At 45.6% G+C, this 13,788-nt stretch overlaps 2 protein-coding genes across 2 annotated transcripts in view; one reads left to right on the top strand and one right to left on the bottom strand.

Annotated features, from left to right (window-relative positions):
* The window catches only part of LOC120739024 (tenascin-X-like), an 877,833-nt gene that overhangs the window by 95,331 nt on the left and 768,714 nt on the right, over positions 1–13,788 (top strand). The window lies entirely within an intron of this gene.
* The window catches only part of kdm6ba (lysine (K)-specific demethylase 6B, a), a 103,551-nt gene continuing 92,581 nt past the window's right edge, over positions 2,819–13,788 (bottom strand). The window contains exons 10-28 of the mRNA XM_040040692.1: positions 13,440–13,719; positions 13,240–13,317; positions 12,866–13,036; positions 12,587–12,763; positions 11,844–12,407; positions 10,608–11,710; positions 8,082–10,538; positions 7,800–7,926; positions 7,430–7,535; positions 7,095–7,300; positions 6,562–6,662; positions 6,404–6,472; positions 6,159–6,307; positions 5,938–6,052; positions 5,652–5,839; positions 5,403–5,544; positions 5,093–5,219; positions 4,584–4,754; positions 2,819–4,454 (exon numbers count right to left, since the gene is read on the bottom strand). Coding sequence (XP_039896626.1) covers positions 4,437–4,454; positions 4,584–4,754; positions 5,093–5,219; positions 5,403–5,544; positions 5,652–5,839; positions 5,938–6,052; positions 6,159–6,307; positions 6,404–6,472; positions 6,562–6,662; positions 7,095–7,300; positions 7,430–7,535; positions 7,800–7,926; positions 8,082–10,538; positions 10,608–11,710; positions 11,844–12,407; positions 12,587–12,763; positions 12,866–13,036; positions 13,240–13,317; positions 13,440–13,719 — 6,349 coding nt within the window. The 3' untranslated portion in view covers positions 2,819–4,436. The remainder of the gene's footprint in view (positions 4,455–4,583; positions 4,755–5,092; positions 5,220–5,402; positions 5,545–5,651; positions 5,840–5,937; positions 6,053–6,158; positions 6,308–6,403; positions 6,473–6,561; positions 6,663–7,094; positions 7,301–7,429; positions 7,536–7,799; positions 7,927–8,081; positions 10,539–10,607; positions 11,711–11,843; positions 12,408–12,586; positions 12,764–12,865; positions 13,037–13,239; positions 13,318–13,439; positions 13,720–13,788) is intronic.

Raw genomic sequence — 13,788 nt, 5'->3', positions numbered from 1 at the left:
ATGTATGTGTTATTGTAGGGTCTACCTTACAATATAAAGCGCCTTGAGGCGACTGTTGTTGTGACTTGGTGCTGTATAAATAAAACTGACTTGCATTGAATTGAACTGAAATGTAAATGATCAAGCGACAGAAGGCTGAATTTAAAGACACCCAACAATCTCTGTCAGGTCAGTTCATTTTGCAGAAATTTCATCACAGCAACTCAAAATAATACTCAGTAGTTTGAATGTAATGGATCCTCCAGGAACTGTCTGCATGCTCTTGTCACATGAGCCCAGATATTGTCGTGCACCAGGAGGAACCCAGGACCCACTGCACCAGCATAGGGTCTGACCAATCTCTCCAAGGATTTCATCCTGATACCTAATGGCAGTCAGGGAGCTGTTGCCCCCGTTGCCCAGCCTGTAAAGGTCTGTGACATGCCTCTCCAGATCATCACTCACCCACCACACAACTGGTCATGCTGAACGATGTTACAGGCAGCATAATGTTTCCCACGGGTTCTCCAGACCCTTTCACGTCTGTCACATGTGCTCATGGTAAAAATGCTCTCATCTCTGAAATACACAGAGCTCCAGTGGTGGACCTGCCAATTCTGGTATTCTCTGGAATATGTGACAGTGAGCACGGGCCCCACTAATTCAATTCAATTTTATTTATATAGCGCCAAATCACAACAACAGTCGCCTCAAGGCGCTTTATATTGTACAGTAGATCGTACAATAATAGATACAGTGAAAAACCCAACAATCATATGACCCCCTATGAGCAAGCACTTTGGCGACAGTGGGAAGGAAAAACTCCCTTTTAACAGGAAGAAACCTGTCCTGGCTGGCCCAGCATGTTAGCTGCAGGTCTGTGATTTGCTGTGCTGTGCTCGTCTCAGTGGTGCCTGTGTGTGTGTACTTCTCTCAGCTGGTAGTACCCCTGTTGCTGACGTCCTCTGCTGAGCCCCGTGGCGTCAGTTCATTCAAAACATCCACCTTCCCGCCTTTGCTGCTTAGGTGAAACTAAAAATATATGCAATCACCGAAGTGTCCCCGGTTTCTGAGTGACACCCGTGTGATTGGTATTATCGAGGCCAATCAACCTCACCAATAAGTCTTTTAAGAGGTCCCAAAGCACAAACTAACACCACAGGTACAAAGAATAAGCCATAACAATATAATCATAATAAGAAAAAAAAAAAAAACAGGAAGAAACCTCCGGCAGAACCAGGCTCAGGGAGGGGCGGGGCCACCTGCTGCGACCGGTTGGGGTGAGAGAAGGAAGACAGGATAGAAGAGATGCTGTGGAAGAGAGACAGAGGTTAATAACAGATATGATTCAATGCAGAGAGGTCTATTAACACATAGTGAGTGAGAAAGGTGACTGGAAAGGAAAAACTCAATGCATCATGGGAATCCCCCGGCAGCCTACACCTATTGCAGCATAACTAAGGGAGGATTCAGGGTCACCTGGTCACCCTAACTATATGCTTTATCAAAAAGGAAAGTTTTAAGCCTAATCTTAAAAGTAGAGATAGTGTCTGTCTCCTGAATCCAAACTGGAAGCTGGTTCCACAGAAGAGGGGCCTGAAAACTGAAGGCTCTGCCTCCCATTCTACTTTTAAATACTCTAGGAACAACAAGTAGGCCTGCAGAGCAAGAGCGAAGCGCTCTAATAGGGTGATATGGTACTACAAGGTCATTAAGATAAGATGGGGCCTGATTATTTAAGACCTTGTATGTGAGGAGCAGGATTTTGAATTCACTTCTGGATTTAACAGGAAGCCAATGAAGGGAAGCCAAAACAGGAGAAATATGCTCTCTCTTTCTAGTCCCTGTCAGGACTCTTGCTGCAGCATTTTGGATTAACTGAAGGCTTTTCAGGGAGTTTTTAGGACATCCTGATAATAATGAATTACAGTAGTCCAGCCTGGAAGTAATAAATGCATGAACTTGTTTTTCAGCAACACTCTGAGACAGGATATTTCTAATTTTAGAGATGTTGCACAAACGGAAGAAAGCAGTCTTACATATTTGTCAGAGCCTCAGGCCACTCTCATGAAGTCTGTTTTTGATTGTTTGTTCATAGACATTTACACCAGTGGCCTGTTGGCGTTATTATGTACTTCTTTGCAGTGCTCATCCTGTTCCTCCTTGCACAAAGGAGCAGATACCAGTTCTGCTGATGCGTTAAAGACCTTCTATAGCCCCGTCCAGCTCTGCTAGAGTAACTACCTGCCTCCTGGAGTCTCCTCCATGCTCTTTAGATGGTGCTGTGAGACACAGCAAACTTTCTTGTAATGGCACGTATTGATGTACCATCCTGGATGCATTGAACCTGTGCAACCTCTGTAGGGTCCAGATATCACCTCATGCGACCAGTGGTGACACTGACACTAGCCAAATGAGGGTTGTGTCATTGTCGCCCCTCTAGTGGAGCTGAGGTTAATTTCATCTCAACAGCAAAGCAGCTGAAACTGATTAACAACCTCATTAACTGACTGCTGCTTAACTCACCAGATCAATATCCCAAAAGTTTAATTAAAAATTGTTTCTTTCAATTTTTTGGAAAAGTGTATTAGACAGGAGCAGTTGAACATCTCGTCTGCTTTGGACCAACTCTTAACGCTGTCAAAGCAACTTATCATTTATACTGATTGTATATGGATTAATTTTGGATTGCAGAAAGCACATCTGAACCTAAATGAGTGGGTTCATCCTTTGACCATTCTCCACTTCTACATCAAGTTTTATAAAATGCGTCCCGAGCGTGTAGGAAAGACGCCGGTGTCAGATGACAGGTGAACAAATTCAGACAAATTGTGCTCAGTCTGAATTTATCAAAAAGCGTTTATTAATAGTCATAGTAATGTCACAAATTCACAAGTGTTTAAGACATGTCTGGCTCAGTTTGGTGTGTATGTCTGCAAGTATGTCTGTGTGGATTCTCTAAACAGTGCAGTTATAAACGAATGACCACAAAGAGAAGGAAAGTGTAAGATAATATTGCAACAGGAAAAATAGAATTCTCATTTTAAGAAGACAAAAAAAAAGAAAAATTGTTCAGAGAGAACATTTAGCACCATCTATCCCGTTAGCATATTCAACAGATATCATAAAATCATTAAAATCTCATCTAAAAGCTCCCTACATATTAAAAAAAATTACCATTTCTCAAAAACACTTTGGAAAAAAAGTCATTCTGTTCCTTTTTTAATAAGCGTACAAACACAGCATTCCATTAGTCATCTTCTCTACGTGAGCAGTGTGCCTATTGTCTACAGGAAAGGTGGTGTTATATTAAAGATAAAGATATAATTTAATATATATCATGAGAGAAAAGACAGGAGGCGAGAGGCGAGCACCAGAGAAACAGTAGCCTCCACTCCGTCGGACACAGCCTCCATGTTTTAGTTCTTACAGAGCAAACAGTCACCATAAAACAAAGGGAATAAAACATAGCAAAATTGTACAACCCTATCAGAAAAGGGAGAACGCCAATATCCAATAAATAGAGGAAACATTTTAAATTAAATGTACAATGCCAAAAAAAAAAAAAAAGTTCAGGAAATACGAAGTCTGCATATTGGAACAAACAAAACACACACCAGAGGACAATGACTTTTTCTTTTTTTTTTAAAGAGAGAGGTCATACACAGAGTGAAGAAATGAACAAGACCTGACAACCTGTGACAACTGAATATTAATCTCCAGAGAAAACAAAAGCTAGAACTCATAGAAACAAAATTTACAACACATTCAAACTTTTTAAAAAAGTAAAGTTTAAAAAAAAACAACACAAGAGCCCCTCCCCCAACCCCCCGCAAAAAACAACCAAAGTTGCTATAACCCGTATCTTTTGAAGCATTCCAAACAATTTTTAAATTCTTAATGCTTTTAGAAAAATGTTCATAACTCTATTAGTATTTTTCCATTTTCTCTTTTCTAAATACAAGGCCAATGTGGTATATATCTAGGCGGATCTAGTTTAGAAAAAAAACAAAACAACAATAAATTATTTTTTAAAAAGACAGCACCCCACGAGAAATTTCAAAACAGCATGTACAAATTTCAATATTCAAGAGAAGAGAAGAGTTCTTTCCGGTACTGACAGAAACACGCCGTTGAAACCATCAGCTACCCTCCACAGTTTGTTCAATGACAGCACCAACTGCCCCCGTTAACCACCACAGAGTCCAGGGGTTCTCGTTGAAAGCACCATCTGAGAGTAAACTGGTATCTTATTGGCGGCTTGGTTTTTTTTTCTCTTTGTAAACAAGTAAGGAGTAAACGTATTCAACTGGCTATTCGGCAAGTAGTAGCAGTAGTCGCAAGAATCATGCTAAACAATAATGAATGGGTGAGTTGAAAACCAAAGTGAAACTGTCTTTGTCCTGCCTCGCAGGAGTTTTGGTTTATGGCTGAGGAGATGTACGTGGGGAGCTCTGTCATCGGGAGGAGGAGGCCTGGAAAGACGAGACGTAGAAACAAAGATTAAAAATAGATCTATTACGGACAAATTTAAAAAGTCAAAGTCTTTGATCGAGTTAGTTCATGAAAGAACTGCGATTACGCACTAAAAAGTCAAGTCTCACCAGGGTGAAGGAATCGTATACGTTCATGAGCTCCTCTATGCGGTACTGCTCCAGCACAACTACGTTGGTCAGGCTCGGGTTGCGGTGGCGTGCGCAGTCCTCGCAGTGAACCACGTACGACTTCCTGCTGTTGTTCTCACTCGTCACAAACAACAAATTGAACACCTCCACCTGCGACAGGAAAGAACAGCAGAGGGGTCAAACTTTGATGAGTTGATCAGTCGTCTGGTAGAAACTTCAGGAGCCATCTTTCAAATCTACAGCTTCAGAGTTTGATGATACTAAAAAGTCTCATTTTTCCTAGCTTGTAAGCTTACTGGTAAAGATAAGGCTCAATAAAGACTCAGTCGCCGTTCTATGTGCCCTAACAAACTCGCTCTAACACCCCTAAAAAAGGTCTGTAGATGATGAAGATGAAGATAACTACCGAAGCCACAAAGCAACGAAAGTCTGTTTAAGTTTGTGTAAGCAGAAAAGAGAACTTTATTTGGTGGCCGACGGTTACTCACATCGCACTCGTTGCAGTAGTAGGCAGGCTCGTCTTTGACTCGACTCTGATAGGAAATCTTTTTGCCTTCAGCCACCAGCTGGTCACGCAGGATCTGGATGTGCTTCATGGACTGCATCAGGCAGTGTCTGACAGGAAGGCAGAGACCCACATTTGCGATCAATATCAATATCCACGGGTAGTTTTTCTGTGGATTGCCACTTTAAAAATCATTGCAATATTTTCTGCTTTCGCTAAAACAGATTTTTAGTTGGTGCTGCTGTGGATTTACCTACCAAGTGCCTAAACTGATAAAAACCAGCTGTACTCACTTGATCATCTTGTAGGTGTCTGGCTCACTGATCTTCAGAGTGCGGGCCACATTCCAGGACACATGAATCATGGGGACAATGGACTTCACCTTCTTCACTTCGTTCCACTCAAACCTCTCGAGCGCCAGCTGATACTGGTAGCCTGTAAATATACATGAAACAATATTGAAAAATACAAGAAATGCTACCTTAAAAAAAAAAAAAAGTTGAATGAATATGCATTTGGCCACTAGATGGTGCCCTTCTTACCATTCAAGGGTCCAACATTCCAGGCAATATTGTTGCACCAGCCCACAGCCTGAACCCAGTGAACAGTACCAGCATTTATCCACACCAAGTCTCCAGGCCGCTGGATGAAGCGGTAGACTGGGATGTTGGCGTTGTAGAGGTCCTCCAGTACTGGCCACCAGGACCCTGTCAGGTAGTCCACTCCGTGCCTGAGAACATTAAAGGCAGACATGTAGAAGGTGTCCAACTGTAAACCAGCCTCACCACAACACTCCTGCACATCCACTGTTACTCTGCAGCTACTCACTTCTCACAGAAGTCACTGATGGCCTGCCAGTAGTTGTCATGGACACAGAACCACTCGCAGTCTCCAGGGCCAATGTTGATGTTCACTGAACAAAAGTTGTTGTTCTCCTGGTGACCTGTCAAATAAGCACACACAACATTGTATGTTTTTGCTAATAGTGATTGAAGCTCCATCACACCTTCATTTAGATAGTAAGCTGTGTTGCCTATAGTTTCCTTTACCTGGTGTTCGGCTCCCTGGGACCTTCATGTAGAGCTGGACGCTGTTCATGCCTAAGATGGTGTGTCCGACATGGGTCAGCATGTTTCCGCTGGATGACACGCGCATAAATGCTGGAAGCTTCTGCAGCTCCTGAAGCTGAGGCTTCCACCTGAGCAGAGAGACAAAAGATTGTAATGCCGTCCTCTTAGGTAATGTGCAATTATTAGCTGCACAAAGACACAAAGAGTTGTTTTAGGCTACTCACCTCTTGGGATCAGAGAGATCAATGTTGGTGCCAAATTTAATGATTTTCCCAACTGGTTTCTGCTCACCACTGAAGAAGATATTGAAGCTTTAGTACAAATGACAAAACCCTGATGCGCCTCCAAAAAAGCTGGGTGTTTTATAGAAAAGTACACTTACTTGCAAGTTTCTTTAGAGCCGTCTTTGTTGGGAGTCTCAGAACTGCTGGGTGGCTTCTTCTCATCGTCTTCATCCTCCTCTTCATCACTGCCTTTCTCCTCCTGAAAAGACAGACAAGTTAACTCTTGCTGCATTGTTAAACCTTTCTGGGATCATATTCCAAGCTGTTGTTTCAAACCTGCTCTTAACAGTTCAGGAAAAAAAGAAAGAATATGAGCTCCTTCAACTTCAGCTCAAAATGAAAGAATTAGTTTCAACACTGTTGCATCTCTTTTAGATGCTTCCACAGTTATTGGAACTGAAGTTTGAACTGGGCCTGGCTAAAGCCACTGCTTTATTAATGTTATATTTTATGCCTACATTCAATTATATCGAGGGCTGTAATTAGCATATATTGGTTATGGTCACAGAGAAAACATGTATCCACACTGACATGGACTTATTTTTTGCTCCACCACCTATTTGAATCTTTAGGATTACTATATAAAGCTAACAATCTTAATTTCTGTAAATAGCACTGGATCAAAAAATACCTGGAGAGACTCCTGGAAGCTGGAGGCCTGGTACTGGGCGTACTTGGCGATGGTGGTGTGGGAGCGGCTGCTCTCGCAGGGCCACGTCTGGCCCGTGCCACTAGGGTCCCAGTTCTCGTCGGCAGGTTGCTGCACTTGAGTCCTCACCTCCACCATCTGATCTGCATTGGCTTCCACCAGGGATTTTGTTGAAAAGAGCCCCAGGTCTGAAAAGGTCATGGGAAAATTAGGTACAAGTTTTCCAAATCCTGTTTCTCTTCTTCATAAAATTTGGGAGAGTCTACTTGCACGTTGTTTCATTATATTTGTTTACACATAAGCCACTGTAAACTTACTGAGTCGCAAAGATCCAGCTAGTCCTCGGATGACAGTAACAGGATTCTTGGCGTCAGTACAGAACTGCAGGAGGACGGGGGAGAAGGCGTCCCTCTTGCTTTCCAACTGCAAAGAAGAACATTACCGCGTTACAAAATCTCTTTTTATGCATTAATTAAATCACAGGTATCGCTCAGTAGCGTGAGTATTGTTGGTGTGTTGTCTATAGATCTCTTCGTGTTGTTTTAAACAATTTATATTTAAGTGATAAAACACTGAAATTCCTGAGTTTCCTGTTGCTGTTTTGTATGTTGGGAAAACCCATGTGAAGTCTTTGGCCACCACAGAATTTGTGTTCAATAGGTTTGTGTTAGAAACATAGTGACGTACATAGATGCTGGGTGTAGGAGGGTTGAGTTTCTCCCTGGGAATTGGTTCCTCTTTGCTTATGATGGGCTTCACAGAGAAGGCTGGCAGTAAGTAGGATTCTTTAAACTTCCCTTTGAGTCTGGCTGCCCTACAACAGGAAAAAAAGGCAAAGGTTGACAGATGCTAACATGAAGGCACCAATCGTTTCTCTAACAGTTCATTCCAAAACGGTTACGTGTTAATTTAGCTTTATTTGAATACTTGTGAGACATTACATGAAATCAATTTTTAATTTGCACTTACTTGCAGGATCGGATAATCTCACTTGCAGTGTTCTTGATGCTGATGTCCTTCAGCGGAATCCTTTTTTCCTCCACCTCTGAGGCAATGAACGTCTCCCTGTCGCCGCTCTCCACTTTGATCAGCCGAATCTTGAGCTCTTTTGGTGGTCCATCTGACAACGCCTTCAATTTCATTAAATCCGTAGAACCTAACGAAGACCCAGATTCGCCTTTTTTGTGCTCAGAAGATCTTTCTCCCGTCCATTCTCTACGCTCGCCTTCGCTTGTGGAGCTGGTACTGGATGCTTCCTTGCATTTCCTTTTTTCAGTTTCATAGAGACCAAAGGTTTTCTCTGAGCCCTCCCTTCTCTGGAGATTGAGATCACTTAGGATTCTGCGATCTTTCTCTTTATGGCTCTTGCCATCTTTGTGCCGCTTGTGGCTGGAACTGGAATGGGTGGATGAAGAAGAATCTTTCTTGTCTCTATGCTTTTTCTTTTCTTTTCTATCTTCATGCTTTCTGCTGCTGCTATGGCCGTGCTTTCTCTTCTTTTCTTTGTCCCTCTGTCTGTCTCTGCTTCTGCCTTTCTCTCTGTGTTCCCTTACTTTCTCGGGTTTGTGTCTGTTCCCCATTTGACCTTGGCTGTCATGTTTTTTGTAGGAGCTCTTGTAATGGAGTGACTGTCGGCTAAGCATGACCTCACAGCTCTTGCCCAACTCTGCCAAAGAAGATTCAGAGATGGTTGTCAACTCTTGCTCCTCCTTCATCACCCTGATAGGCTTTATCGTAGGAATGCTTTTCTTTTTAATAAAGGTGAAGCTTTCCTCTGAGTCCCCTTCATCTGTCCAGACATCCGAGTCCTCTAATTTCAGCTTCTTATCTTCCAGTAGAGAACGAGGAGAGGACTTCATGGGTGGGAGAGCAGGACTGAATGGTGGGTTTGTTGAGTCTGATGTGGGAGAACTGCTTTGCTGCTGGCAGCAGATATCCGGGCCCAGTGACAGCGAAGAGGAATACTTGACCCCAACCAGAGCTGATGGAGGAGGTCTCCCAAAAGGCCCGCCACGGTAGGCATACTTCTGGCTCTCTAGGACAGTTGCTAGAGACTTGAACATGCTATTAACACCCGTCTGATGAAGGTGGGGTCTTTGGGGTGGCGGAGAACAAGATGGGGCCTCGGAATCCTCTTCATCTTCGTCCTCATCAGCGTCACTTTTAATCTGTTCAGGGAGACCATAAAGTTTAGCCAAGTCACTGTGACGGTAATTGGTGTTCCCTATTCCCACTGGCATGTGCACGGGCTGTTTAGGATTATTTGGAGAAGGTTTAAGATAGTCCTCGTCGTCCTCGTTGAGAGAAGATGTTCGGCTGCAAGGTGATGCCAGAGAGCCTTGGCGGCTGAGCACAGGAGGACTGGCGTTGGATCGGTCTTCATGACTGGGCTGATGTTTGGTCGCCGGAACCAAGTCTGGGGCGCAAAGATAGTTCTTGTTGGGCTCAGCACTGGGAGAAAAGGTGCCAATGAGACCTGTGGGCCCATTCTTTTCACTGTTATACATCTCCTCTTCCTTTTTGATGGATTCGTCCAGCATGGCCATAATGTTAGCCAGACCGTCGGGAAGCAGCGTGGACTCAGAGGACTCCTCCTCAAACTGAGCGCTGTCAGAGTCAGCGATTTCCAAACCACCTCTGGTCAGCTGCTTGTTGAGGATTCCCCCGGTGGAGGTGGAGGACAGAGGTGGGAGGTTTTCTCTAGAAAAGGCGTGATACAGTTTCGGCGGCTCTCTTAGTGCCACCGTGGGGAGAGAGTGTTGGCTGCTGTCTCTCTCCCTGGCTGGGTCTTTGGATTGGCTGGGTGCAGTTTGCATCGCCGGGGGCTTGTTGGGGTACACCGGCTGGTTCATCCCTGAGGTATTGTTTGTTGAAGAAGGACTGAATGTCATTCCGCCATTGTTACTCCACATCTCCCTCTGCCTTTGCTTTTCTCTGGCATAGTCTGTCTGAGGTGTAAGAGGAGGAGGCCGCAGCCTTTCGACATGAGCGGCAATAGCGGCAACGGCGGGTGTCTGGCCTGATTGGCAGGGGAGCACACCACCACGGCTTAGCCAGGGGTATGGAGGAGAAGCCTGAGCACTGGGTGGAGATGGACCTGAAGGAGATGCAGTGACAGAAGAGAGGGGAGGAGGTGGGGGCACCGTGGAGGTGTTTTCACAGAGTAGCCTTTCTAGATTTTCGATAGCAGCCTGCTCTTTTCCTTTTGCGCTGCACAGTTTGTCGTCTCTGTTTCTCTCCATCCTTTTTTTCTCTTCCTCTTTCCTCACTAGCTCTTTTTGTTTTTTCTTTTCTTCCTCCTCCCATTCCAGCTGTCTTTTCTTTCTCTCCTGCTCGTGCCTTTCTGCTTCCCTCCTCCTTTTCTCCTCCTCCTGCTGCTTCTCCCATTCTCTCCTTTTCCTCTCCTCTTCTTGCTTCTCCCACTCTCTCCTTTTCCTTTCCTCTTCTTTCTTCTCCCACTCTCTCCTTTTCCTTTCCTCTTCTTGCTTCTCCCACTCTCTCCTCTTCCTTTCCTTCTCCCATTCTCTCCTTTTCCTCTCCTCTTCTTGCTTCTCCCACTCTCTCTTCTTCCTCTCTTTCTCCAGTCGCTCCACTTCTATTCTCCGTCTCTCCTCTTCTTTCTTTCTCTCCTGCCTCTCTTGTTCTCTTCTCCTGTTCTCCTCCTCCTGCTTCTCCAGCTCTCTTTTCCTCTCCTCTTCCTTCTTTTCCAGCTCTAGCCTCTTCCTCTCCTCTTCCTGTTTTTGTCTCATTTCCCATTCCCTCTTTTCTCTCTCTTCTTCTCTTCTTTTTCTTTCTTGCTCCTCTCTCTCTAGCTTCCTCCTCTCCTCAGCTTGCATGTGTCCCTCTAGCTCAGCATCGAGTTTGTCGAGAGCCTCTTCAATGGACTGAGGGACAGAGGTTGGAGTTCGCGGATGAGAGAACATCTGTTTGGAGGGGAGGGCTGGGCTGGATGGTTGAGGCGCAGAGCTGACGGTGGAGTGAGAAACTGGGCAGTAAGTTGGAGAGTTGGAAAGCGGACTTGAAACTGTGCTTGTAATCACACTGTCCCCTGCCCTGTTTTGCCCTGAGGAGAACAGAGAAGATGAGGAGGAAAATGGAGGTTTTTCCAGTTGAGCCTGAGCATAGTACGCCATCTTCCCCTTCATATGCTGGGACTTGGTAGCTCCGTGTTGGTGAGACTGGTTTGCGGTGGGAGCTGGGCCTCGATGATTGCCTGGCTGCTGCAGAACATCCCTGTGAGATTTGGAGTTAGTGACGGCACTGGTAGGGGTTTGTGGGGCTGGCTCCCTTCCTCCTTGCCAGCGGTTACTAGTACTGTCATTGTTCAAAGAGCAGCCAGCAGGGGGAGATGTGGCCACTGCGGAGGAAGCAGCCATAGCAACTCTATTAGAGCCGCTGCTGTTGCTATGGCGGCTGACAGAGTAGGGGGTCTGGGACATAGGAGGGTTGGTTGTGATGACAGGTGTTCGAGTAGGTGGCAGGGGAGGGCTGACGTGATGTTGATGCCGGGAGGAACCTGGATGCCGACTATCCACGACCTGATTGTGGCTCTGCTGGCACTGAGGTAGCAGCCCTGGAGGCCTGTAGCTGCCCGACTCCTGAAGACAAAGAATTTTTCAGTCACTTAATATAATAGTGATCAAAAAACAACTGTGTTAACAGCTGAAGTGCCTGCGTTGTGCTGCCCTTTATTAAAGGAACTCATTCTTGCAGCATATAACTTGAACTCACCAGGGAGTGATTGCTGGGCGTGCTCTGATATCTCCAGGCCTCATGTGGACCGCTTTGCTGTTGCTGAGGTACTGAGGTGCTGCTGGCTTGAGGCGGTGGAGGAGGAGGACCCTGGTGGACCAGCCCTGGATGAGGCTGGAAGTGGCTGTAAGGCACACTGCTGCTGCTGTTGTTGCTGCCAGTCGCAGAAATGTTTGCTGGTGACGACTGGGCATGTCGGTGATGATCTCTGTCTCCCCTGGTTGGAGTTGATGCTGTGTGAGAGGTAGCTTGGCTGCCACCTTGGCCCCCAATAAAAGGGCCTCTCTGCATCTGAGAACCACGAGTCTCTTTAGCTTGGCATGGTGGAGCTCTCTCCGGTTTGGAGCCGGGACTAGGGTAGGAGGAGTGAGGGGACCGATGGTTTACAGCCTGAGGTTGTAACTTGTCTTTCTGAAGCTTAGGAGCACATCCCTGGTTGTAGCTTCCTGGAGGGGAGTTGGGTAAAGGAGAGAGGTTGGAAGGGGCCAAAGATGCAGGAGAGGACTTCTGGTTGTAGCTGCCCATACCTTGTTTGTTGTTTTCCTGTTGAGCCACAAAACAAGAGAAGAAGAAAAAGAAAAACAGGACAATGAGAATAATATACAAAGGGCCTGACCACTGCTTTAAATAAAGCAGTGGTCAGGCCAAACCAAGTTTACCAAGATGGGTTAAAAAAAAAAAAAAAAAAGTAGACAGTGCAGAGATTTTGTTCCTGCTCAGACCTGGAACTGTGATTGTGGGTTCTTGCGCTCTGAGGTTTGTGGCTGCCAGGGAACACTGCTGTCCTTGTGAATGGGGTTCCAGAAGGCGGGCTTTGGAGGGTGGTGCTGAGCAGACGACTGCTGCTGTGGCAAAGATTGGCCAGCACCAGAGAAACGTTGCAGCCCAGGGTGAGATACCTGCACAGGGGAAAGCACATTACAATATTTTACTACTCAAAGATCTGAGGAGGGGGAAAAAAAGAACTGAGGCTGATTTTATTATTTGTGACTGTCCAATACCTGATCTGAACTCTTTTTCCTTTTGCTGGGGCTGGGACACTCCTCTGCTGCAGGCTGTGAGGGCGTATGCAGCGATGGTGAAGGCGTGTGTTGGATAACAGAGTGTTCACCCAGTGGAGGGCCTGGTCGCTTCAGCTGACCTCCTTGCATCTTTCCTGGGTATGGCCTCTGCTGTGCACAGAAAAAGATCTTAGTTGCTGCAGATGAAGACTATTACAGTGTCAGTCCAAAGAATCCCTTTATCAAAATATTCAGAGCAAAATCTGGGAGGCAAAAGTGACTTTGAGTGGAATTGGTGTTTTATTGGTCTGAACAGGGAGTGCTGGGTGTTTTTGTCGATGATGAAACATGAAACCAATTAAGAGAGCTCCTACCTGGTGCACCTGAGCCCACATGTCATCTCCCAGCAAAGGTGGACCCCGGGGAACATTCTGCTCCTGAGGACCCCCAAACTAAAACAGACAGAAAACCAACAAAAGAAAGTGTTTAGAGTGATTTATTGTTCATCAGCAGAGAATTATTTAAGCTCAGTGCAAAAGGCTGACATAGAATAACACTGCAACACTGTTCTCACTTTCAGCATTTGGTTTGGCCCCCTGGAGGGGAAATGGGGGTTAGGTGGAGGTCCGCCGCTGCCCGCGTAGCCTCCATTATGGAGACGGAGCGAGAGGTCATTGGGCAGGGGCATGACCGGATGTCCTCGAGGAGGAAGGTGGGAATCATATAGCTGGCTAATTTCCCACGCTCTGTGATGAGGTGGAGGATGAAGATGGTGGGGAGGTCTCTGCTGCTCCCTCTGCAGAGGTGGTAACATTGGCTGTGGGAGATCGAGCTTCTCGCTTCCTCGCATCGGCCTGGAGTATAAAACACACAAAGGATTAAAAACATTTGAATGACATCAACATTTTAACTCCTCTTGTAGC

Source organism: Simochromis diagramma, unplaced genomic scaffold (assembly GCF_900408965.1).
Source record: "Simochromis diagramma unplaced genomic scaffold, fSimDia1.1 OVJJ01000317.1, whole genome shotgun sequence".
NCBI classification, from domain to species: Eukaryota; Metazoa; Chordata; class Actinopteri; order Cichliformes; family Cichlidae; genus Simochromis; species Simochromis diagramma.
This window is presented reverse-complemented; position numbering and strand designations above follow the sequence as displayed.